This window comes from Hevea brasiliensis, chromosome 12 (assembly GCF_030052815.1).
Source record: "Hevea brasiliensis isolate MT/VB/25A 57/8 chromosome 12, ASM3005281v1, whole genome shotgun sequence".
In the NCBI taxonomy this organism is placed as follows: Eukaryota; Viridiplantae; Streptophyta; class Magnoliopsida; order Malpighiales; family Euphorbiaceae; genus Hevea; species Hevea brasiliensis.
Window position 1 is genome coordinate 3,390,894 of NC_079504.1, and position 24,178 is coordinate 3,415,071.

Consider the following 24,178-nt stretch of genomic DNA (forward strand, 5'->3'; position numbering starts at 1 on the left):
TTTTTGAGTTCATGTAATACACAGCAAGTTTAGGGTGTTGATCAGAGCCCCAATTTTGTATTTGTCCAGTTTCCTTTCGGTATCATAGAGAGAGAGATAATGTCTGTGCAGTTGGTATTTTTTTTGGATGTTTGTCTAAGATTGAGTTTTGATGATCCTTAAATTTGGGCTTCTTTGTGGTTGGTTTTATGCAGATTTTTTTTTCCAGATGGGGTGGTAACTTCATATGACAACACTGGTCTTTGCAAATGTAACTGAGACTGGAGATTTGCTGCTTGAAGTGGTTGTTTTCCTTCTTGTATTGAGTGTATGATTGATCTAGGGTTTTTTGGATCTTAGTTTATAACTTATGATTTTATGCATCCTTGATAGTTGTAGATTCTGAGTACTGGTCACAAATTTCTAGGCTAAATAGTTGATCAAGGGTGTATTTGTGGAGAGAAGTATCAGCGAAGAATAAGTTGGAGCTTTTTTCTTTTTCCAGTCCCTTTCTTTTTTGTATATATAGTCAACTAGCATAAATCCATATTTTTGAGGCACATGGAATTTGAATATGAGTTTGTACGTTTTATCGTGCCTTTGTTTTCAGGGATCAAGTGTTTTAATGTGAGGAGCATGTGGACTAAGATTCTGGAAGATACCGAGATCCTTTTCTTTTGGCTTCGGTGTTCCGAGAAATTAAACTCGTGGAGGGAGGGAGATAAAATTTATGATTTTCTGCTTTTGAAATACCAAAGAATGAGAAACTAAATATGAACTTAATCTTTGTGTGTTTTCAAGGTCTCATCTTTGTTTTGAGAAATATTTGGTGAAAAAAGGAGTGTTTTTCTTCTTTTATATTAGTTAGCAACATTTTAGCTTTTTTTGCTTATTTTATTTTGGTATACTATTTTTCTTTTCTTTTATCTTTTTTTATTGTAAGACAATATGTGAAGAACAGTGCAGGTGTGGAGTGTGCATGTTCTTCCAATGACCCCATTATTTTGAAAATGTGGACAGGTTTGATCAATAACTCTGTGCAATGTTTGGTTTGAAAATGGTCAATTAACTTTATTTTGTACTCCTCCCTATGGAAGGATTAGGTTAAGATTGTTTATGTTATAATTTGTGTTAGTTTTGCCCATGGAACTGTTTAGAGTCATATAACTGGTTTTGATATTCTGGGATTGTGACGATCTTCAAGATTTATATGCACTGCTATCCATCTGGGGAGTGATTTGTTTTGTATCCATGCCTTGAGTCTTGTTTTCTTCTTGGGTTCTCTTCCAGTTCACATAGCTTGCTGTTTTGTAGTTGCTGAATGGGTTGGAACTTAAGGTAGGTGGTATGGTGGCATTTTAAAGGTTGGTATAGTTTCTTGAATACTTCAACTGTATACAGACATTGGAGGCCAGGAAAGAGATGCTGGTTTATATATTCTGGCTTGACCCTTTCTATCTGACAAGTCATTTACATCATATCACGGTCTAAATCCCTGATGATGGCATTTTCTATCGTAAGAAGTTTGTGCTGTAGCTTTGTTTTCTGGAGATGACCAGTGGCTTGAATTTTGTTACTGTGGTTTTTCATGTTTGGATCAGTGATAAAAGGCAGCAAGAAAATAGAAGCTGGATTGGGTTTTTTGTCCTTTGGCATGATACGATATGGTGATTTCTCTGATATATAGTATGAATTATTATTAATTAGTTGTTGATGATGATGATGATGACTATCCAATGTTGTCTGTGGTATTACATCCAAGCTGTGCCTTGTCTCAGTATGTGCTTGTGTTGGTTGTTTGATCTTTTTGTAAGGTTATCAATGATGCTAGCTGCAACTGGTTTTTGCTTCTATGATGTTGCTACTTTGTTATTATCAACTTCCTCCCTTCCCTCCCATAATTTTTCTCCTTTTTATAAGGAATTGTGGCTGGCTATTCATGAGCAACCTTTGCAGACGTTCTTGTGTTTGGAGAAAGCAAAGGGAAGAGGCATACTTACTCGTAAGCAAAGGAAGGACACTGATACTGATTGTATCTTTCAAATATCTCAAGGTTATGTTTTCTGGGTATTTATAGTAATCTTGGCTCTGTTCCTCATTATAGTGATCTTTGGTTTTCTAATTCGTGGGTGCATGTAAAAGTTTTGCATATGTTGGGGAAGATGATGGGAGATGTATTTTCTTTTGGTTCTGTTTTGGCGTTTTGATGTTATTTGGTGCTGGCTGAATAATTGTTGCTGATATTTGGTACTGGTAATGATGTTGCTGATGATCTGTTACCAAGGGGATCTGACTCTTGCTTTCTCTTATCAACTTAGTCAAAGTGATGACGCCTCTGTCTTTTGCCACTGGTTTCTTCTAATTGCTTGGATTCCTTATGGTTGGCATTAGCGTCTTATGGGAGTGTTGAGAGTTGCATGCCTTTTCAAAGTAGGATATGTGATTATCTCTCTTCAAGAGCGTTGCTAGCTTGAATGGTTGTTTTGATGTGTTGTGCATTGTTTTAAGTGTACATTGAAAAATATTTCATATGCTTATTCTTTGTGGAAAATTACTTCCAAAGGAGTCCATGGTCTTCTTTTTCTTGGAGTATGTAGTTATGTTTGTTTTTTTTTTTTTTTTTCCCTTTAATGCATGTAACTCCGCCTGTGTTTTGTATGCATAGCTGGTCTCAAGTCCAGATAAAGGAGGAGGGTTGCAGAATGATTAAGTAGTTTGGATGGGGCTTTTATTAACTTATACTTTGGAAACTGTTCCATAGATATGAGCTGCAATTTGATATGCTTTCGCAGTGTTGTGATGGTGGAGGAATGGATATGGGGTAATTGCATTGAGCTTTACTTGCTGTAACATGTTTGAGAGAGAATAATCCAAAGCCAGTAGTTTTTGAGTGATGCAACCGAAATTGAAGTCTTTCGTTCGGACGCGGTTGTAGTCGATCTTGTCCCTCGCTTTCATGGATACTTCAATTTGAAGTCCATCTCAAGGCCTGGGTTGACACTTCTCATACGCCTTTGTTGACAATACTAGACATTGTAATGGCACATCATATTGAAGCCAATAAAAGACATCTTATTTATTTATCTGTAGGCCAAGGCTTATTAAATTTGTACTGGCAATGCGTGCTGCACACAAGATATTCAAGCTATGTGTGCCATATTTACAGTGATGGATAGTCGAGGTTTAATCCAACGGGTGTAACAGACCACCATTAATTTAGATATGGAAGGCTATGATTAAGAAAATGGAAGTAAAAAAAAAATAAAAATATTAAAGGTAATTTTTGAAAATGGTAGATGTCTTATTGTAGTTTAGATAACTTTTTTATTTGGAAGTTTGTTATAGCGGTTGGAGGAATTTTTTATTAAAATTAAAATTATTGTTTTTTAATAATAAATTAAAGTTAAAAGATAAAAATAAAATATAGGATGGGATTTAAAGATATGCTATGAAGATTATTTAAAATGTGAATTGGATTGTGGAAATAACATTAAACTGTGTCCTCTCAACCAGTTTTATCATATGAACAAGCAAAAATACCCTTGAAAGAAGGTTAATCTTATTTTCTCCAATATTTCGTAAGGCTTTATCAAAAGACTTGTCTTAGCCATGACATTTCAGGCTCTAACGTGCAACCACTGGCATGGCCAAATGCTGGAGCACTTATCCAACTCAGACAATTACAGAATGAGGCACACAGCTTTTAATTTAGTTTATGAATCTTTCACTATCTTACTTGTCATGTCTTGAGATTAAGATCGAATGAGTCAAAATGTAAATAATTCTAAATTTCTAATGATGAAGAGATTATTCAAAGTTTTAATTGCTTGTTTTGAATCTTCTTATGTGATTAATTGACCTTCGTTTATAATTTTCAAGTAGAAGCTAGCATGTATACGAAAATTGAAGCCCCAATTTTATAATTTAACTTCAACTATTAGTGATTATGTATGCATTGATTTTCTCTAGATTGCATACATGGTTTGTAAATTTAACTACAAATTTATTGTTAATGTGCGCGATTCATACATACTAAGGGCCTGAAAGAAGAAACTAATTCGAAGGGCCCAAGAAGCCCAATTAAAGCTCCGGTTGAACCGGTAGAAGAGAATTGGATGCGAAAAAACCAACCCGAACTCGGAGGGAATTACTAGAGACAACGCTACAAAAGCGAAAAGCTGAGAACAGTCGTTAAAGTCCCTGATGAGGAAAAATAAAAATCAATTAAACTGACAAGGAAGAAATTAGACACGCTTGCTCTTGCTCATCTCTTCCCCCTCACCTCTCTTTCTTTCGCAAACTCTCACACCTGGGCGAGCCAAGCAACTGAAAGGACAACATAAATGGCGAAATCGAGCGCCGATGATGAGGAGCTCAGGAGAGCCTGCGAGGCTGCAATCGAAGGCACCAAGCAGAAGGTCGTCATGTCGATCCGCGTCGCCAAGAGCCGAGGGATCTGGGGCAAATCTGGCAAATTGGGTCGCCAAATGGCCAAGCCTAGGGTTCTCGCTCTCTCTAGTATGCTAATTCTTCTTTTTCCGTTTTTCTTCTTCTGATCATTCTTTCGCATTATCGCTTTCACATGATCTTCTCGATTTGTTTCTTATTGCATCGTGGTTACTTGTTTGCTGGTGTTTGAGGAAATTTCAAGCGATATAGAGCTAATCCATTAAGGGCATTTTTAGCTACTGTCAAAAATGTAGCTCGGACTTGGTGTTGGTATTGAATAAACACGGAAGTTTGCCAAATTCATAATCTGAGCCCGATTAATGAATGGGATGTGTGGGTGATAAGGGGCTCACTTTTACTATATCACGGGATGATGTAATTTCACTGATTGCTTGGAGGAAAAAATGATTAGGTTTATGAAAAGAACAATATAATTCAGAAACTTGAATAATTTGTAACATATTATACGTATCATTTATATTGCATGCTATACTTATATGAGAAGCTTGGATGGCCTACAAAGATGTCATGAGTTACGTAATCCGTATATTTTGATTTTATTGGTTCTAATATCGGTCAGTTTCTGCAAATACACTTCCTTGTGGAAACAGTTATGTTATTTTGTGCAGCACAAGTCGTTTAATCCTATGTCTTGGCATTGCTAAGGGAAGGCTGTTGAAGCAGTAGGGAAAGAGTTTTTAGCATTGCACATGAGAGATTTGGCATGCTTTGCTGTAGATTTCATATTGAAACTCGGAATTTCAAAGTAATTAAAATCAGACTTTAGTTTACTGTACTTTGTCATTGCCAGGATATTTCATATGTGGCTGCCCTCTACTAAATTACACAAGGAAGTTGATAAGATGCTATAATTGATCATCCTGTTCTTGAATTGACAAAATTGGAAAATTTTTTCTTAGATCATACATTGTCATTTGTTTTGCATGGTGGTTTCATTGATAACATTTGGTTTTTGCAGCAAAATCAAAGGGTCCTAGGACTAAAGCATTTCTTCGAGTCCTAAAATATTCCACTGGAGGAGTCCTTGAGGTAATCTTCCCCTTTATTATTTCACTTGGTCAAATAATTTGATAAAAAAAAAAAATTAACCAAAGCACAACTGTAGGCTAAGCAATGCTGAATATGATTCTGGGTTGAGTTCTGAACCAAGAGTCGGGCATTCAGTCTTACCCTTAAAGTTGGTGGGCTGTCTTGTAATGGCCTTGGTCACAGATATAGGCCTATGGGTCTTGGCTGAGTCAACTTCTTAGGGCTATAAAATTTATAGGTATTCAATTTTCAACCTTCCTCAGGCAAATATCCACTATGGGACTCCAAGCAGTAAAGGGTGATTATTCCTGATTAGAACAAGAATTGCAACTTTTGTTTTTTTTTTTTTTTTTTCTTTCTAATTTCACAAGTAGTTTTAGAATCTTCAAAATTGTGCGGTATTCATTCATTCATGGCCTTTATTGCAAACTGATATATCTTTCACCCATAATGAACTTTCACAATGGCATTTTCAGTTGAAGGGATTGACCATACAAATCCTTTAAATACTATCTTATCTTTTTTGTTTTGGAGAAAAAGAAAAAAGAAAAAAAGCGCCTTAAATTGGCCCACTGATATAAAAGCCAAAAAGTGTTTTGGCGTGATGGATGACAAAATATTGTTGATTTTCATAAATATATTGATTTAGGATTATGTTTTGATTTTATTGTGCAGCCTGCAAAGTTATACAAGCTGAAGCATCTTTCAAAGGTGGAGGTTATAACTAATGATCCTAGTGGATGTACATTTACCCTGGTAATGCTTCTTTGACCTTCCCTTGGAAAAAGTTGTGTGTTACATTTGATTTGTTGCTCAGTGACCATCTGAGTTAAAGAAGCACTTGTCCAAAAGAGAAACAAGTTTCTTCCTGATTACCCCTTAATCAACAGCTTCTTACTGAACTTACAGGGATTTGATAACCTTAGAAGCCAGAGTGTTACTCCACCTCAGTGGACTATGCGCAACGTTGATGATAGGTAAACATAACTCTTGACAACTCTTTCTCCTTCCTTTACTGAACGAGGAAAGAATGCTGAATTGAACATGTTCTTTGTCTTATGTGATGCTATTTCTTTTTTTTAATTTTGTTTTACTAATGAACTATTATTTTCAGTTTATTTTCTTCATTTAAATTTCTCTTGTAGGAACCGTCTTATATTTTGCATCTTAAACATCTGCAAAGATGTACTTGGCCGTCTGCCCAAAGTAGTTGGAATAGATGTTGTGGAGATGGCACTCTGGGCTAAGGTACACTCAATGATTTTGTACTTTACTATCTTTAAGTATTGTTACTGGTTGCATGTAACTGATCTATTTCAAAGATTACCAGTTCGTGCCTGTTGTATAAGTAATATTGCTAGTCATTGTGTTTTCTTAGGAACTTTTTCAATGAACATCCTGAATATTGCTGGCTCTCACAACCTTGTTTGCTACCACTATTAATGCTGAAACTGTATAGTATCTTCTATAGCATGGTGTTCAATGAAAATACTTTTTTTAGTTGGGGTTTTAATTGCAAAGCTAAATAATTTTGGAAAGGGCATGGCTTTAGTGGTGTGTTGATGAGTCTTGTATCCTCAGAAATTAGTAGAACTGCCGAAAGATCCTGCTGCATAGATTTGACCTGATATGTATTTAGACTTCTAAACTAGATGCTCAGCCACAGTTTCTTAGGTTCTGTGGCATAATTTGTCAATTGGATCCAGATTTCCAGATTGTAGCATATGACTTTAAATTGCATATTTTTCTCCAGCAATGAAATATTGCACTAGGTTTTACCAGATCTCTTAACACTCAACATAATCTCAATCTTAAATGAGTTGGGTGGAATATAGGGATTATTTAAGATTTTGTATTCTTTTTGCCTGAATTGGCTGGTCTCAAGATGTGAATTTTCACTCTTGTCCTTCCAGCCTGATGACCCCTGTTTGATTAAACCAATAAATTCACATTTGTAACTTTGGATATTGTTTACATTAGTAGTGTTCTACGTATGTATTATTTTTGAAGCTAGGATATTCTTTCATGTGGACAACAAATTGTGCATGGCTAACATTGCTGCCAACTTAGTAGAGTGTGTGTGTTGGGGGCGAATTATCTGTTAAGACAGAAATTCGTGGGGCAGATCAAGTTGAAATTTCCCTAACAAAATTGGATAGTGCAGATCAACATTCATGAGTTATTGTTACTTTCTATGATTACTTTCTGCTTGTTAATTTGATGTAGGAAAATACACCTACACGTGCCAAGGAAAGGAATCTGCAAGATGGGCCTGTTGCCACTACAGTGGCAGAAAGTGAATTGAAAGTCAGTGTCGAAAAAGAACTTGTCTCCCAAGCTGAGGAAGAGGATATGGAGGCCCTGCTTGATACGTATGCTCCTTTCTTCTTTTACCGTGAGGCTTTCTTTTTAGTAATGCAATATTCTAGTGAGACAGTGAGAGCGGATTTTAAATAATGGAGGAGGTCAAAACTGAACAGCTTAGACTCTTGCTGTTGAACATTTTCACTGGTGCTAACCGGACCAGTCCAAATTAAAACTAGTCAAACTTGGAATGACCGAAACCGGCTAGATCTGGCCATTCTGGTTCGGGCAAAAACCAAATTTTCCCTTCAAAAAAAAGAGAAATTTTAAAAAGCTTAACCATTGAATTTAATCAAAACCAGATTGAACCGGAACCAAAACTGGGACCGGGGGATTCCTTAGGATTGGTTCCGATTCCCTTGGCCCTGGAACCGGACCATGGCCAGCCCTACTTACATCTCATTTATTTGAATTTTTCCTTTTCAAAACTCTGTTTAGGTTTTATAAAACTACTCTAAAGTGCAATAATTGGTCTACTGGTGTGTTCAAGACCAAATTTGTCTTATGTGACTCTTTTCGTGTTGATCTCGAGCAGTGTGTTTATTTTTTCACAACTATCCTTTTAGATTCTGGCACTCATCAAACGTAGCATTTTTATTTAAAACTATGATGTGTATTGGTTGTATGATGGTCTGTTTGAGTCAATGGCTGCATTAGGGGTGAGCATTCGGTCAGTTTGGTTCAAACATTAAACCGAACTGAAAAAAAAAAAACTGAAAACCAAATTTCTTTTAAAATTAAAAACCGAACCGAACTACATATATCACTGAACCAAACCGAACTGAAATAAATCGGTTCAGTTCACATAATTGGTGTTTCAATGCTCCATTTTCTTCTATGTTCAAACCACAAATCTTGAGATCCATAATAAAAAATTCAAATAAATATCCAAAACAAAATGATTAAAAGCAAAATTTCTATTAACTCACTCAAAATCACAGTCATCCAAATCAAATAATAAGATAAATATTACATATTAATATTACATAAAATAAATTAAAAAAATAAAGGAAAAAGAAATGGAGGAGCTGTGGGAGGTGCTATGAGGTTGTGTGCATCTTCTTTGTACAAGGAGTACAAACTTAAAAATAACATTTTTCTTAGGGTGTTGATCAGAAAAAATCATGGAGATGAAACTCTTGTGGATTAAAAAGAAGCATAAATGGAAAGTTAAAAATGGAGACGGAGGAAGCTCTATTGAAACATGAAAAAGAAAGAGGAGAGGGGGGGGAGGAAGCTCTGTTGAAACGTGAAAAAGAAAGAGGAGAGAGAAGCTAGGGTTAGGATTTAAGGATATATATATATATATATATATATATATATATATATATATATATTTATATATATATATTGCAATTGGACGGCTGAGATTAGATGAGATGAGCAGGTAGGATTGTTTGTTAGAAAAGAGAATTAATAAGTCGAACACGCAACCTTTAAATGGATTTAAGGAAATCTTACCACTAAGCTTAAAGAAGTTTCTATATCAAATGGACGTGCTAATTTAATCTTATATAGATTCGCTTCGGTTATTTCAATTTTTTCTATTCAAAAACCGCACTGAACCGAAATAAACAAAAATTTTAAAAATTAAAACGGAACTGAATCGATTATTATCAAAACTAAACCGAACAACTCAACTCAACTCAACTCAACTAAGCCTTTATCCCAAGAATTTGGGGTCGGCCATATGGATTCACTTTCTCCGTTCTAAATGATTTTGGGTTAAATCCTTAGAAATATATAATGCTTCTAGGTCATGTTGTACTACCCCTTCTTTTCTTTCTATTCTCTAACCTAGTGTGCTTTACTTGTCTAACTGGAGCCTTCGTATATCTACGCTTCACATGACCAAACAACCTCAATCTCTCTTCTCTCAACTTATTCTCAATTGGCACCACTCCTACCTTTTCCCTAATACTCTCATTACGGACTTTATGTAGTCTAGTATGACCACTTATCTTTCTTAACATTCTCATCTCCGCAACTCTTATCTTGGACACAAACGACTCTTTCAGTGCTCAACACTCACTACCATATAACATGGCCGGTCGTATGGTTGTACAGTAAAATTTTCCTTTCAACTTATTGGGAATCTTGCGATCACATAAAATTCTCATAGCACTTTTCTACTTCAACCATACGGCTTTAATCCTATGACTAACATCCTCCTCACATCCTCCATCTACTTGAAGGATTGAGCCAAGATATTTAAAGTGATTACTTTGGGGCAGTACCACTCTATCCAAACTAACTCTTTCCCTATCACCAGTTCGGCCTTTACTGAACTTGCAATGCTTGTATTCTGTCTTCGTTCTACTTAACTTAAAACCCTTTAACTCTAGAGTACTTCTCCAAAGCTCTAGTTTTCTATTGACTCCTTTTCGCATCTCATCTATTAGAACTATATCATCTGCAAACATCATGTACCAAGGGATACTCTCTTGTATATGTTTCGTTCAATTCATCTAAAACTAATGTAAAAAGGTAAGGGCTTACAGCTGAACCTTGGTGTAATCTAATTGAGATAGGAAAATCTCTTGTGTCTCCTCCCACTGTGCGCACAATGGTAGTTGCTCATTCATACATATCTTTTAACACTTGTATGTACTAAATAGGTACTCTCTTTTGTTCTAAGACTCTCCATGAGACATCTCTTGGAATACTATCATAAGGCTTCTCCAAATCGATAAAAAACATGTGTAGATCTTTTTTCACATCTCTATATTTCTCCATCAAGCTTTTAAGGGGAAAGATCGCTTCTATAGTTGAATTACCGGGCATGAAGCCAAATTGATTGGGAGAGATAGAAGTGTCATGACGTAGTCGATGTTCCACAGTTTTCTCCCACAACTTCATAGTATGACTCATGAGTTTAATTCCCCCATAGTTTTCAGTTGGTTTATTCGCTTTGAATCGAATACTGCTCACCCCTAGGCTGCATGGCATCCTTTGTTAGTATGAATTCGCATTAACATAATACTGATCTAATGCTTTTAATTATACAATGATGTGCAGTTATGTCATGGGTATTGGTGAAGCTGAGGCATTTTCTGAAAGGTTAAAACGTGAACTTCTTGCTCTTGAAGCTGCAAATGTGCATGCTATTCTAGAAAGTGAACCTTTGATAGAGGAGGTATATCCTTTGATAGTGTAATTGCATGCAAGAGTTTTAACTTTTCCTCTCAATATTATTCTGGGTTCTATTTTTTTTTCTTTGAAAAGTCTATGTTTGTGATTTTAATGTCTGTTTTTTTGGTTAAGTTTTTATATAAAATTTATTGTGCACTCTGGACGTTTTGCCCTCCCTTGTGGCTGACTTCTTAACAGCTTCATTTATTGATGATATTTATGTGCTGTTTATGGTTATTACTTAGTAGTATTGCTTGTGAAGTTAGTAAAGTGGACAGCTCTGTCTTCCATAATTGTTGGGTTCTTTTAGGTGCTGCAAGGGCTTGATGTGGCAACAAATTGTGTTGATGATATGGATGAATGGTTAGGCATCTTCAATGTGAAGCTTAGACACATGAGAGAAGACATTGAGTCGGTAAGGACATGCTTGCATAAAAATGGTATTTACATATTGTTTCTGTGGTATTCTTCCTGTATCAATGTCTTCCATGTTATGCTGGTCCTTGTAGCAATTTGTTTACAGGTACACACATACGTGTAACATGGTTCTTTCTTTTAGATACACATCATGCTTTAAATTCTTTTAAATCACCATCCTAATGTAGCACAGTTCTTTTATTACACAAAATGGTATTTATGTAGTGTTTATTCTCAGGTAAAAATTATAGCATCCTTCCCTAAGCTTTAGATGTGGTTTCGTGCCCGTCCCTCAACTTCATTATGTTGCTATAAAATCCTTAAACTTCACCAAAAAAAAAAAAAAAACTCCTTAACCTACAATAGTAGGTTTCCAGGTAAAAAAAATAAGTTAATATTTTACCCCTCTTGCCATCCTCCTTGATTTAATTTATTTTAATTATATATTATTAAAGAAAAGAACTTGGAAGCAAAATGCAGGTGCGTCCTTCTCCTGCTCACCCCCTTAACATTTCCTAACTCCATTCCCTTTCCTTTCTTCTTTGGTGACATCATCACCAACCTAGTGATCAGCGAGACCCATAGCCCCCTCTACCCATGCCGTCAACGACGAGGACACCAACATTGGCGCCATGCATTGACAATAATGGTAGAAATCGCAAGAGAGAAATGAGGCCCCAAAGAGTTCTCCTCCCTGATCCATTCGCCACAAATGTCAGAATAGCTAGAACTAGGGATGACAACATATTAGGTTTTTGCGAGTACCTAATCTGACTGAACCCTAATAGGATGGGTTTGGATAATATATAATCTGATTTGGGATGTTAGGTATTCGTTACCTGAATTGTCACACCTTACCCCTCCGTAAGGCATAACATGATCCCGTAGAATACTTAATGAACTACCGAACTTCACCTACCGATAACTCATTAAGTACCCTACAAGGGATTTTAAAACGATTTTCTTACATTTTGGAAGTGGTGAGCATTTTAGTGAGAATTAAAAAGTCATTTATTCAAGCTTAAATACTAGTAAAAATTTTGTCCATTTTAAATTTTGCCGCAATTTTTTTTTAAAATTTTGACAGAGTTCCCTCTGTATTTTGAGAAACCAGTTCTTCAAAGACCTGTAAAAAGCACTTCCAAAATATTTCACAACTCCCAACCTCCAATAAATCACAATTCAACTCCAATCAATTCATTTCAAAACAGTTCCACAATCCAAATCAAATTAATCAACTCAGAATAGTTAATAATTCCATTCACAAAGCATAAAATTAGAATTTCATATGTACAAATATTAAATTTACAGAAGAAAGTCCAAAATAATATCATTACAATTTATTTACAACTGCTCAACTACATTGATACTACAACATTTTTATATTTACATCAAGATTATCTACAAGGGTATAAAATAATACCCGTACAAAATGGTCAGAGTAGTCATCGATTTAACAGCAGCTCACTCTGCTGCTTTCTCCTTGCTCTTATCTGCGACAGCAAAATAAGCTATCGCTGAGTATAAAAATACTCAGTGGTGCATAATAAAAATTTAAAATACAATAATTAAATCATTCATTGCCAAACACAATTTAAATATTTCTCAACCACATTTCACAAATATTAAAGTTCATAATAACACCATTTTGTCAAATAATCTATTAAACACAGTTTAGTCAAATAATTTCATAAACACAGTGTTGCCAAAGTCATACACAACTTAAGTCATGACACAAAATTTCCGATCAATGCCGTGTTGTACACCACGACAAAGCAATCTCAACCCCATTAATCGAAACCAATGAGGGAGGTGGCTAGCTAGCTAATGAGTACTCATCCGATCTACAACCTCAACTGGCAAGCCAGAGAGGGAGGAAAATAAACGATCTCAACTCCATTAATGGAGGAGGAAATGTAATACTGTCATGCTAAGTGTGAATCCAAAATCAATTTAAAGCAATTATTTTCAACAATTTATGAGAGATCCCAAACAATTTTCAAAGTCATTTTGTAGTCACAAAGTGGCAACACAATTCATAAATAACACAGCGACTTCATAAAGTATAGCAATTTAAATTTTCAATTGGAAAATAATTACATAAATTTATTGTGCACAAACCTGACTGGAGTCGCCTCTAGGCCTTGACTCAGTCTCTCCGAGCTTCCAAGTCTTTTTCAGCTGAAACACACAATTTCATAGTGTTTCAGTACCATAACATAAGTCCAAAAATAAATTTAACTTCACTTTAACTAGCTCTATTGCGTTAAATTCGACGTTCTCAAAGTTTTTGTGTTTCGGGTTACTATTCACTACACTATTCAAGTCAAATTGTTGACTTTTTAAGGATTAATAGGTATGGGAACTCCAACTTCACCCACATACCACATTTTGGTCACCAAACTTGTTGGTTTAGGTCATTTTTTCAAAGGGTAGGTCATTATGGCAAAATTGCCAATTTTCGATTTTGGTGCTCCGAAGTTGCACTGTTCCATTGGTCTTACTGTTGGAATTTGACAAAACTTCCTTCATAGAAAATGTTCCTTATTGTCTTAAGTGTATTCTCATTTTTGGATCACCTCAATCGGAGTTTTGTAGCTCAAGTTATGGCCAAAATAAGTTTACTGTTCACGTGCACTGTTCATACTGGTATCTTGGGTTCTGGCAGATTTTGATCCAACTTTGGTCAGTAATTTGATCAAGTTAAGTTCATAATTTGGTCTAACTTTCTTCATATGAAATGTTCTACTATGTCTTAGGTTTCCATCGGTTCAAGAATCGCCTAAATCCGAGTTTCCTAGAGAGAGTTATAGCCATCCAAACATTACTGCTCAAATGAAAATCTGCAGAGTTGCAGGTTTGGTAACTTAACTTTGCTCAATAATTTGAATGGGTTAATGGCATAATTTGGGGTGATGTTCTTCATGAAAGTTTTAAATCTATATCTCTTCTAACCCCTGGCCAAATTTCAGGCCAAATTTCAGGTCGAGTTATGAGCACTGTTCATTTGGTCAGTTTGGTGCAGTGGCAGTCTGCTCTCATTTCACTTTGGTCAATTGTTTCACCCAGTTTTGGTCAGTTTTTGGGCATGGTTCCTTAATGAAAATTGTGCTCTTTTATGTCTATTTTCATCCCCAATTGGTGGCATATCAATTGGACTTGTAAAATTTGAGTTTTGGTCCTTCAAAGTGGGTTTGGTCATGCTGCCAGCAGCATGACCATTTACCTCCGAATTTAACTTAGTTTCATATCATTCCCACGCAAGTTATTTGGTCATAATTGACCATTATTTCACTTCACAATAGGTCCAACATGCCATTTATGCATTTCTCTAAATTTTGGTTCACAAACCCTAACATTCAAACTCTAACTCACTAACTCTTGCATTTAACTATTTCAATGCCTTTAACTATCATCACTTAACTCACTAAGGTTCATATTCCTATCCAAGTCAATCAAGCCATGCAAATCACACTCTCCACAATGCTGGCAGAAATTCAGTTTGGTCCTTCTCCCATGTTTTTATTTCATTTCATAAATTCTAAGCTCATGTCAACATTTGCATATGCATTTAAAGAAGTAAAATAACAAGTTAACCCACTAACCTTTCTTAAATCTTCAAAACCCTAACTTTTGCTCTTCTTTCTTCTTGTAATCTCCTTCTTAAGTAGTAATAACAAGCTTTAGTAGAATTTTTAGGGGAGTTATGAGAATTGAGTGGAAAAATTAAAGCTTGTATGCAAGCTTTAATGGTGGCTTTTCATGGAGGAGAATGAGAGAGGATGGGGCGGCACAAGGAAGAAGAAAATGAGACTTTTCTAATTTTTTTTTTCTTTTATTTTTTTTTCTTTTATTTCCTTTTATTTATTTTGCTTTGGAAGACCATAAAAATCAAATTTAATAAATATTTAATTAATTCTTTTATGACATCATTCATGATGTCATCACCTTTGACTTTTTTAACTTCTTTCTCTTTTTTTTTTTTATTTTTTTTTTCTATTAGTTCTTTAATTTAATTCTCGATTCCGAAATTTTCTTTTCTCCGATTTTATTTGACAGTTAGGTCAGGAGTCAGCTCTCGGGGTCAATTGACCAAATCGCCCCTCGCCGGTTCATCCCGGTTTGCAAATAATCCAATATTTCTTCCGGCTCCCTAACCTAATTATTTGACTGACTTAACAGTTCTTTTTCATGATTTTCTCTTTTCCACTGTGTTCATAAGGGTTCTAAGAACCGCAGCGTCACTTTTTACGGTTCGAAATTTGAGTTTAAAACGACTTCGCAGTCGTTCCGAGGAGGCCACTCATCGCTGTGACTCTCGGCTCGTTTAACTTCTTATGTTCTGTTTTTCTTAGTTATACTTAACTAATTGAACATTACCAATTATTTGTGTTTATGGCTTTTTAAATTGTCTTAGGTATGGTTCTAATCCCCTTAATTGTCCGGACCGACATCGGTCACCGGAACAGTGAAATATACCAGGCTATACAAATAGAGGTGTTACATGAATCCATTTATATAAATACTTAATTAAATATAAAATATATTTTTTTATAATAATATTTACAAATTTTTATAAAATTTAAATATTTTATGAAATTATTAAATTTTCAAAATATAAATTATTAATGAAAAAATAATGTTTATATAATTATTAATTAAAATATATAAAATTAAACAGTTTTGAGTATTTTTTGGATAATAATTAGGTTTGGGCGGGTAGTTGACAATAAATTTTAATTGGATTGGGGATGGGTTCAGATTTTGATAATATTAATCGGGTTTGAGTACGGTGATTTTCTCTTATACCCTCCCTTTGCTGTCTCTAGTTGGGACCTGCGTCCATTCACTAGCCCTCCTCCAGATGAGTTCATAGTCATTTGTAGCGCCCTAAATGGAGCTCCAGAGAGGGAGAATTCAACTGTTCGAGAACCTTGCTTGGCTAGACCTTGCCTTTTGCGGTATCGTTTGAGCTCGTTGACGCCACCAATTGTCTCACTGGCACTTGGGCTGCTGATTGGAACCCTCCTCGCTATCCATCGCTGACGGGGATTTTTCTGAGTTGGAAAAGAGGGTTAAAATTGCAATTTTCCTTTTTTTTTTACACCTAGAAATCTGCTATTGCAGGTTAGAGGGATTTTTCTGAATGAAAATTAGGGATTTTATAGCAACAAAATGAAATTGAAAGACAGATATGAAACTACCCCCAAAATTGAGGGATGAATGATATAATTTACCAGTTTATTCTCACTCTTTAATTTATTTTTTTCTTAATTAAGGTGAAAAACCAGCATTGTTCCTGCTACCAGGGGATTTAGAATTCTGTGATATTCTTTAAAAGAGCTATTAAGGGAAGATTATTCAGCTTGTGATGCTAATGGCTCACCTTATACATGAAATTAAGTGATGATTTTGCCTCTAAAATTAGTTGAAGGAGAATTTTTTGTATCTATGTTTGTAATGTTTTGAATCTATGTTTATTTTAAATTTAACGCTTGATGACTAATTGCATGCTATTATTGCTTTCATGGTGTCCAGATAGAAACACGCAATAACAAGTTGGAGATGCAGTCTGTAAATAATAAAGCACTCATTGAAGAACTTGATAAGCTTCTTGAACGGTTGCGTGTCCCTTCTGAAGTATGTCATCCTTCACTTTTGTGTCTTCAAATCATTTAAGGCTGAGTGTTTAAGTTTTTTCATCTTCTAGCATTGTTTCATTGGCTGTAGTATGCTGCATGCCTAACTGGAGGTTCATTTGATGAGGCACACATGCTTCAAAATATTGAAGCATGTGAATGGTTGACTGGTGCTTTACATGGTCTTCAAGTACCTAATCTGGATTCTACCTATGCAAACATGCGAGCTGTAAGTACTCTTTTCTTCTGTTCCGTACTCTTTTCTACTGTTCTGTGCCAACTTAATGAGAAAGCAGATTGATTAAAAGATTATGGAAGGGATTAAATTAGTAATGCCTCTATGCCTAATGGCTAAATGTGTAGCTATATGTCTTCGTATTTTGGCCCTAATTGTTGGCAATATGCTTTGTTTTTTCATGCCACTGAAACCTAAGAACACAAATTCATGGACTGACCCTTTTCTGTTGCCTTAAGTTATGAGTTAATCTAGTGAATTAATGTTCCCGTGGAGCTGCATTAGGAAGTTATGGTTTATGCCTGGCTGAATTGTCTTTCTAATGTAGTGACTGATGTTTTACAGGTTAAAGAGAAGAGGGCAGAACTTGAAAAACTAAAAACTACATTTGTTAGGAGAGCTTCTGAGTTCTTGAGAAACTACTTTGCCAGTTTGGTGGATTTCATGATAAGTGACAAGAGTTACTTTTCACAGGTACATTTAATTCTTATGTTGCTTTCATCTTACTAATAAGAATATTGGGGTTGGTAGTTCTAAGTTTTGCTTGTGTGGTTGCATAAACAGCGGGGACAGTTGAAGAGGCCTGATCATGCAGACTTACGGTACAAATGCAGAACATATGCTCGCTTACTGCAACATTTAAAGGTTGATTTCCTATCCTTTTGGCATTAACAAAATTTATAAGAATGCATCTCACTTTTCTCTTTCTGAACTTTTTTTTTTTTTTTTTTTTTTTGTATTCTACTGTTAGAGTCTTGATAAGAATTGCTTGGGGCCTTTGAGGAAAGCATATTGTAGCTCCCTTAACTTGCTTCTTCGCCGGGAGGTCAGGCAACAGACTCTTTTTACTGGATAATCATTGAGTTACTTCTTAACTATTTACGCTAGCATGTGAAGTTTTTTCTGACACACTCAACTTGTGATGGTTCTTTAAAATTTTCAATTGTTGATGCTAAAAAAAAGCATTTTTTTAAGAGTTGCTTTCTAGCGTTGTTTTTAATGTTTTTATGTTCATTGGCAGGCTCGTGAGTTTGCTAATGAGCTTCGTGCTAGTACAAAAACATCAAGAAATCCAACTGTCTGGCTTGAAGCTTCCACTGGCTCCAATCAAAATGCGCATACTGCAGATACATCATCAGTTTCTGATGCTTATGCTAAAATGCTGACAATTTTTATCCCACTACTTGTGGATGAGGTAGTAAATTTCTATACATGTGTGTTGGAAAATTGCAACCATTAGTTGTTTCAGTAAGGGTTTTTTCTTTTGTGGCTTGAACTGCAGAGTTCTTTTTTTGCACACTTCATGTGCTTTGAAGTTCCTGCACTTGTCCCCCCAGGTGGTGTTGCTAATGGTAATAGAAGTGGAAATTACAATGACGAGGTCAATGATGATGATGATGATGATTTGGGTATTATGGACATTGATGAGAATGACAGCAAGGCTGGTAATCCTTTTCAGATATTCCCTTAGTGCAATTCAATTTTGCACGTAATTTTTACTGTAAATCTTTGCAACTCCTAGCCTGCAGATGATTTAGTAAAAATATTTGATTTTGTAGGAAAAAATTCTGCAGATCTGGCTGCACTGAATGAATCTCTTCAGGATTTGCTTGATGGAATCCAAGTAATTTACCTTTATCTCATGTGCATGTACTTGGATTCACTCCTTCATATATGTGATTTCACTTTGAAAAAAGTTTGCACAGATACTTGAATTGAGGATTGCTTCTTAAATAATGCATATATTTTTAATTTATGTTCTTCACACAATGTTGCAAACTCGTCTTTTAGTTATACTGATGTTAAGTTTGTGCAAGCTTTCCTCAAACAATGAGGAATGCAGAAACATGAAAGTTAAGACCAGATAATTTTCCTGAAGGGTAAGCCTGCGCCTTTAGCTTGTTCCATTAGAATCTCATTTTAGGCATGCTAATTGGTGGCAGGATGAGATAAATTGTTTAGGATATTTAGGATAGTCCATGTACTGGTCTTATGAGTGTAGATAATTATATATCATGCTCATGCTGTTATTATTTTGGTGATTGGAATGAGTAGTCATCTTCTGAATTCCACAGGAAGAGTGTAGAAAATGATTTTTACAAGCACTATATAAGAGAAAAATGGCTATATGAATCATGGCGCTAACTCTGTAATTTATATATATTTTTGCTATCTTGTCTTAGGTTTTTATATTATTTACTTGGCATATTGGTTTTGATATTTAGAAGGTTTCCATTTAATGACTTCTAGGAAGATTTTTATGCTGTTGTTGATTGGGCATACAAGATTGATCCTCTACGCTGCATATCAATGCATGGGATTACAGAGCGATATCTTTCTGGTCAGAAAGCTGATGCAGCAGGATTTGTGCGTCTTTTACTTGGTGATCTAGAGTCAAGAATCTCTATGCAGTTCAGCCGTGTATGTTTTAGCTCAGAACAGAAATGAGTTATGGCTGGCAATTTCAATGTTACTTCATATTTACCAATTGATCTATACTGCAGTTTGTTGATGAAGCATGTCATCAGATTGAAAGAAATGAGCGTAATGTGCGGCAAATGGGGGTCTTATCGTATATACCAAGGTAATATGAGTACAGATGCCTTTGATTGGTTTAATTTATAAATGAGGTGTTGACTGATGCAAATAATTTTGATGTTTCTGGGTTAATCTGAAAACTGGCATTGAGATAATTCAAATTTTGGTTCTACATCATATGAAAATGTTCTCATTTATGCATAGGTTTGCAACTCTTGCAACTCGCATGGAACAGTACATTCAGGGGCAATCTAGGGATTTGGTTGATCAAGCTTATACAAAATTTGTGAGTAGTCTTTTGGAGCACGTGCTCATGATCTTATTTTTAGTAGTTTTAATAGTGCATCAAACAGTGCCAGAATCATGTTTTTTAACCTTGTTTTTTGGGGGTACAATTACATTGTGAATATTGTTGGACAGGTTAGCATCATGTTTGTAACATTGGAGAAAATTGCACAGACAGATCTAAAATATGCAGACATTTTTCTTTTGGAGAACTATGCAGCATTTCAAAATAGGTATTCTTTTTCCTTTTCTTGTGGATATTCAATAAGCTTATTAAACTTAATTATTTTTCTTTTTCCTCTTGATGATTACCTCTGCTGATTAGAAGCTGTTGCTTGCAGCTTGTACGACCTAGCTAATGTAGTTCCAACGTTAGCCAAATTTTATCACCAGGCCAGTGAAGCTTATGAGCAAGCCTGTACTCGTCATATCAGCATGATCATTTATTATGTAAGAAACCCTAGTTCTTTAAGTATTCTTCCTGCATTTTATGTGTAGTCTTTTCCTTTTGTGAAAACATTAATTTGTTCTTCTATTTTAATGATGTGTACTCATTAAGTTTGCCCTTTGCAGCAATTTGAGCGGCTTTTCCAGTTTGCCCGCAAGATTGAGGATTTGATGTACACAATCACACCAGAAGAGGTTAAGTTTTGGTCATCACGTCATCTATAGTTGACAATTTTATATTTATATAGATTTCTTTTTATTGAGTTTTTATCGAGGTGATATTGCATGAAAGTTTTAAATTTTTAAATATTAAGAATATTATTATTTATAGGAATTTCTGTTGGTGACTAATGGAGTTTTTTGAATGTCTCTTGTATGGAATAGTAGGAATGAGTTGTGTAATAGCAGTACCGTTTTATGTTTTTGAACATGCCGAATGGAAATTGAAATAGGATGTAAATCAGGTGTTTCTTTTGTGGGGGGTAGGGAAAAGGGATGGAGCACAGGCACAATTGTTTTGTTCACCTTCTTGTTTCTTGGGCACATTTGTCATTTACATTAATCTTTTTTTCCCTCATTCACATGATACACTTATCAGTGGGCCACGGTTTCCATGTCTGAGTGAATTGGATTTGATAATAGATTCAAATAAGGCAATTAATAAACTTATAGGTCCAGTTTGCAATCAAATTTCACAAAACTGTGAAGTTTTTGGAATTTTTTAGGTTATTTAGAGATGTAAGTTCAATTTTCAGAATTAGTACAAAGAAGCATGAATATGATATTTTAGATGTTTTCTTTTTGCCAATTCCATCTATTTTTGCTTAATCTATAAGGTATTAACTTGTGTCCAGTGGCAATCCCAAACATTGGTGTGCAAGGCTGTGCTTATTAACTCTTGGCTTTGCCCTTTTTGTTTCAGATCCCTTTCCAGCTTGGATTGTCAAAAATGGATCTGCGGAAGATGTTGAAGGCTAGTTTATCTGGGGTAAGTCACTTAATGCCTCCAAAATGTATTGTTCATGGTCTGAAGCTAGTGTTGTAATTAAATGGCTTATCTGGCAGGTTGACAAGTCTATTAGTGCAATGTATAAGAAGTTGCAGAAGAACTTAACTTCAGAGGAATTGTTACCTTCTTTATGGGATAAATGCAAGGTATACTCTCCTACAAAATCTCTAGATTTCACTACCAGATGCTTTTTCAAAAGCCATTAAGCAGTATTACTCATTGGGATATGGATGTTGCTAAATTCTTGTATTCTTTATCAACGAAACAAAGAATGTAACCATGTTGTGGGTAGGTTGGGGGAGGGGAAGAGCCTCACCAGGATACCACCCATTCAAGCAAAATCTATCCTATTCATTTTGAAACCGTAAATTGATGTTTTATGATATCCAGATCTAGATAATAAATGGTGTTCAGCTGTCTGTTGTTTGCCCTTAGGGAATCTGGCAAATGATTACTTTGTTTTCCCTTTTCTGTTGGTATGAAAAATTATTGGAAGTCATTACTGCCCATGCTACTATTTGTGTTTCTTGTCAAAAATGGAACTCGAAATGTAATAAAGGACTAATGTGAAAGTTCATGTGAGAATTAAGTTATAGAATTTGTTTCCCTCTGAAATTAGTAATGCACATTAATGCCTTGTCCCTTCTCTCTCCGCGTTGGTATAAAACTAGAAGGGTACAATACCAAAACCTTCGAGTAGGGTTATTTTTGGAAGTTCCAAATGGATGGGAGTATTACTCTGGAAAAACATGCTAGCTATATCACTAGGAACTCCTGGTTTTGGTATGAACACCAAGATTTGAAGAGCCCATTGGTGCAAATAGAAAATAAACCCTTTTTTTTTTTAAGTTGATTAAGTGAATGATTTTGCATAGCTTTTTACATCTTTAAAATTTTTGCAGTAATATGTTTTTTGATGAAATTGTAGTCGTGCTGTTGTGTGTTTAATTATATGGTGTTTGATTTTGTAGTAGACCGTTAATGAAGTAAGAAAGGCATTTTATTGCAATAACACATCATACATTTTATGATTTGACAGAAGGAGTTTTTGGACAAGTATGAAAGTTTTGTCCAACTCGTTGCAAAGATCTACCCCAATGAAACCATCCCTTCTGTGACAGAAATGAGAGACCTTCTGGCGTCCATGTAATCTTTGTAGAGAGATTTCTGTTGTATAATGCTTTAGATGTTCTTTTCCTTCTCTTTCTTTCCTTCTTTTTTGGAAAAGTATTAGAGTCGCGTTAGCCTGATGTAATTATTCTTTTTTGTTCTTTGTTCAAAAATTTTCCCCATTATTGATTTATTGGACAAATTTTTACTTAGCAGAACTGCATGGTATGGAACTGGTTCTTGATATAATAATATGGATTTTGATGAAGGCATGCTGCTTCTTTGCGAGTAAAAGTATGTTTTTCTTGTTTATCTTTCCTATTTGTATTTGATTTATTCACTCGTGTGTGAAGAACTTCAATCTAATTGATCTGTGGCAAGAAAATAAAGTGATAATCCAGGAGACATGGCTGGTCAGACTGGATTCTTTACGGGCAAACAAGTACTAAAATCAGAAAACAAAAACCAATCATGCTTTTTGAGTTGCAAGTGTGAAAAAGGAAATGCATTCAATTTAGACATCGGCCTAATTTAACGCCCATTAATGCTTTTTTTTTTTTTTATTTGACAACTAATGCACTTTACTGATATTAATGATTAAGAGTTAAGATAACATTGATGATTAGCTAATATTAACTAAACTTTAAATTAAATTGTCTGACAGCAAGTCAATTATGTGAAGCTTCTTGCATTATTAATTAAATAAAAAAAAAGTATTTGATGTGGGGCCAACAGCCACTGAACTTTCTTTGTTTTTTTTTTTATTTCTTTTTTAAAGAACTGAACTTTCTTAGTTACTCCATAGTTGACTTGGTCGTCTTTAAATGATAATTAGTCATGTTCTACGGGTTATATATTATTTTAATAGGATAAAATTTTATATTTTTATAATTGTATTATAAAATTTTATTATTATAATTTTATTTTAAATATAACTAAATAAACGAGTAATATATTATTTTTAAATTATAAATAGAAACTACTTTTGACCTTTATATTTTTTAAAAATTAAATGACTTTTTTTTAATTTTAAATTTTTTATAGGAGTATCTATTTTTTTTAAGTACAACATATATTTATAAACATAAATAAATGAGATTTGATAAATAATTTATAAATATAAATATTAAGATTTTGAAAAAAATAAATAATTAAAAATATAATTATATAAAGAATAATTAAATTATCAAAATTACTAAGTGAAAAGAGAGAAATTTGAATAAACATCATATTTAAAATTTAATAGAAGTGAGACATAAATTTATTTTATATTATTAAAAAATTTTATTAAATTTTAAAATTTAATAAATAATAAATTATTTATATTTTTAGCTACCTCATATATAGATGTTATCGAATATAAATGTAGAATCAATATTTAATATTCTTTTTTCATATGAATCCAAATTTAAAAATTTAAAATAATAAACTGATTCTAATAAATTTTAAATAATCACTATTTTTATATTTTTATTTATATATCAATTAATCAATATTTTTTATTATATGGCATATCAATTGATT

At 34.4% G+C, this 24,178-nt stretch overlaps 1 protein-coding gene across 2 annotated transcripts; it reads left to right on the top strand.

The window, feature by feature from the left end:
• The first annotated feature begins 4,161 nt into the window (after positions 1–4,161).
• On the top strand, positions 4,162–22,922 carry LOC110653927 (exocyst complex component SEC3A). Of its 2 annotated transcripts, none has more exons than XM_021809739.2 (25): positions 4,162–4,497; positions 5,408–5,478; positions 6,154–6,234; positions 6,388–6,455; positions 6,624–6,726; positions 7,705–7,850; positions 10,861–10,978; positions 11,285–11,389; positions 16,930–17,031; positions 17,122–17,259; positions 17,611–17,739; positions 17,830–17,910; positions 18,017–18,091; positions 18,287–18,460; positions 18,548–18,710; positions 18,825–18,889; positions 19,516–19,686; positions 19,770–19,849; positions 20,008–20,089; positions 20,224–20,321; positions 20,430–20,538; positions 20,662–20,730; positions 21,458–21,523; positions 21,601–21,690; positions 22,584–22,922. In XM_021809739.2, exons 1-25 carry the CDS (start codon positions 4,323–4,325, stop codon positions 22,692–22,694), a joined length of 2,670 nt encoding a protein of 889 aa, XP_021665431.2. In that variant the 5' UTR covers positions 4,162–4,322; the 3' UTR covers positions 22,695–22,922. The 2 variants fall into 2 exon arrangements, with proteins under 2 accessions (XP_021665431.2, XP_021665435.2); XM_021809743.2 differs by lacking the exon at positions 4,162–4,497 and adding an exon at positions 5,070–5,194.
• Positions 22,923–24,178: the final 1,256 nt, after the last annotated feature.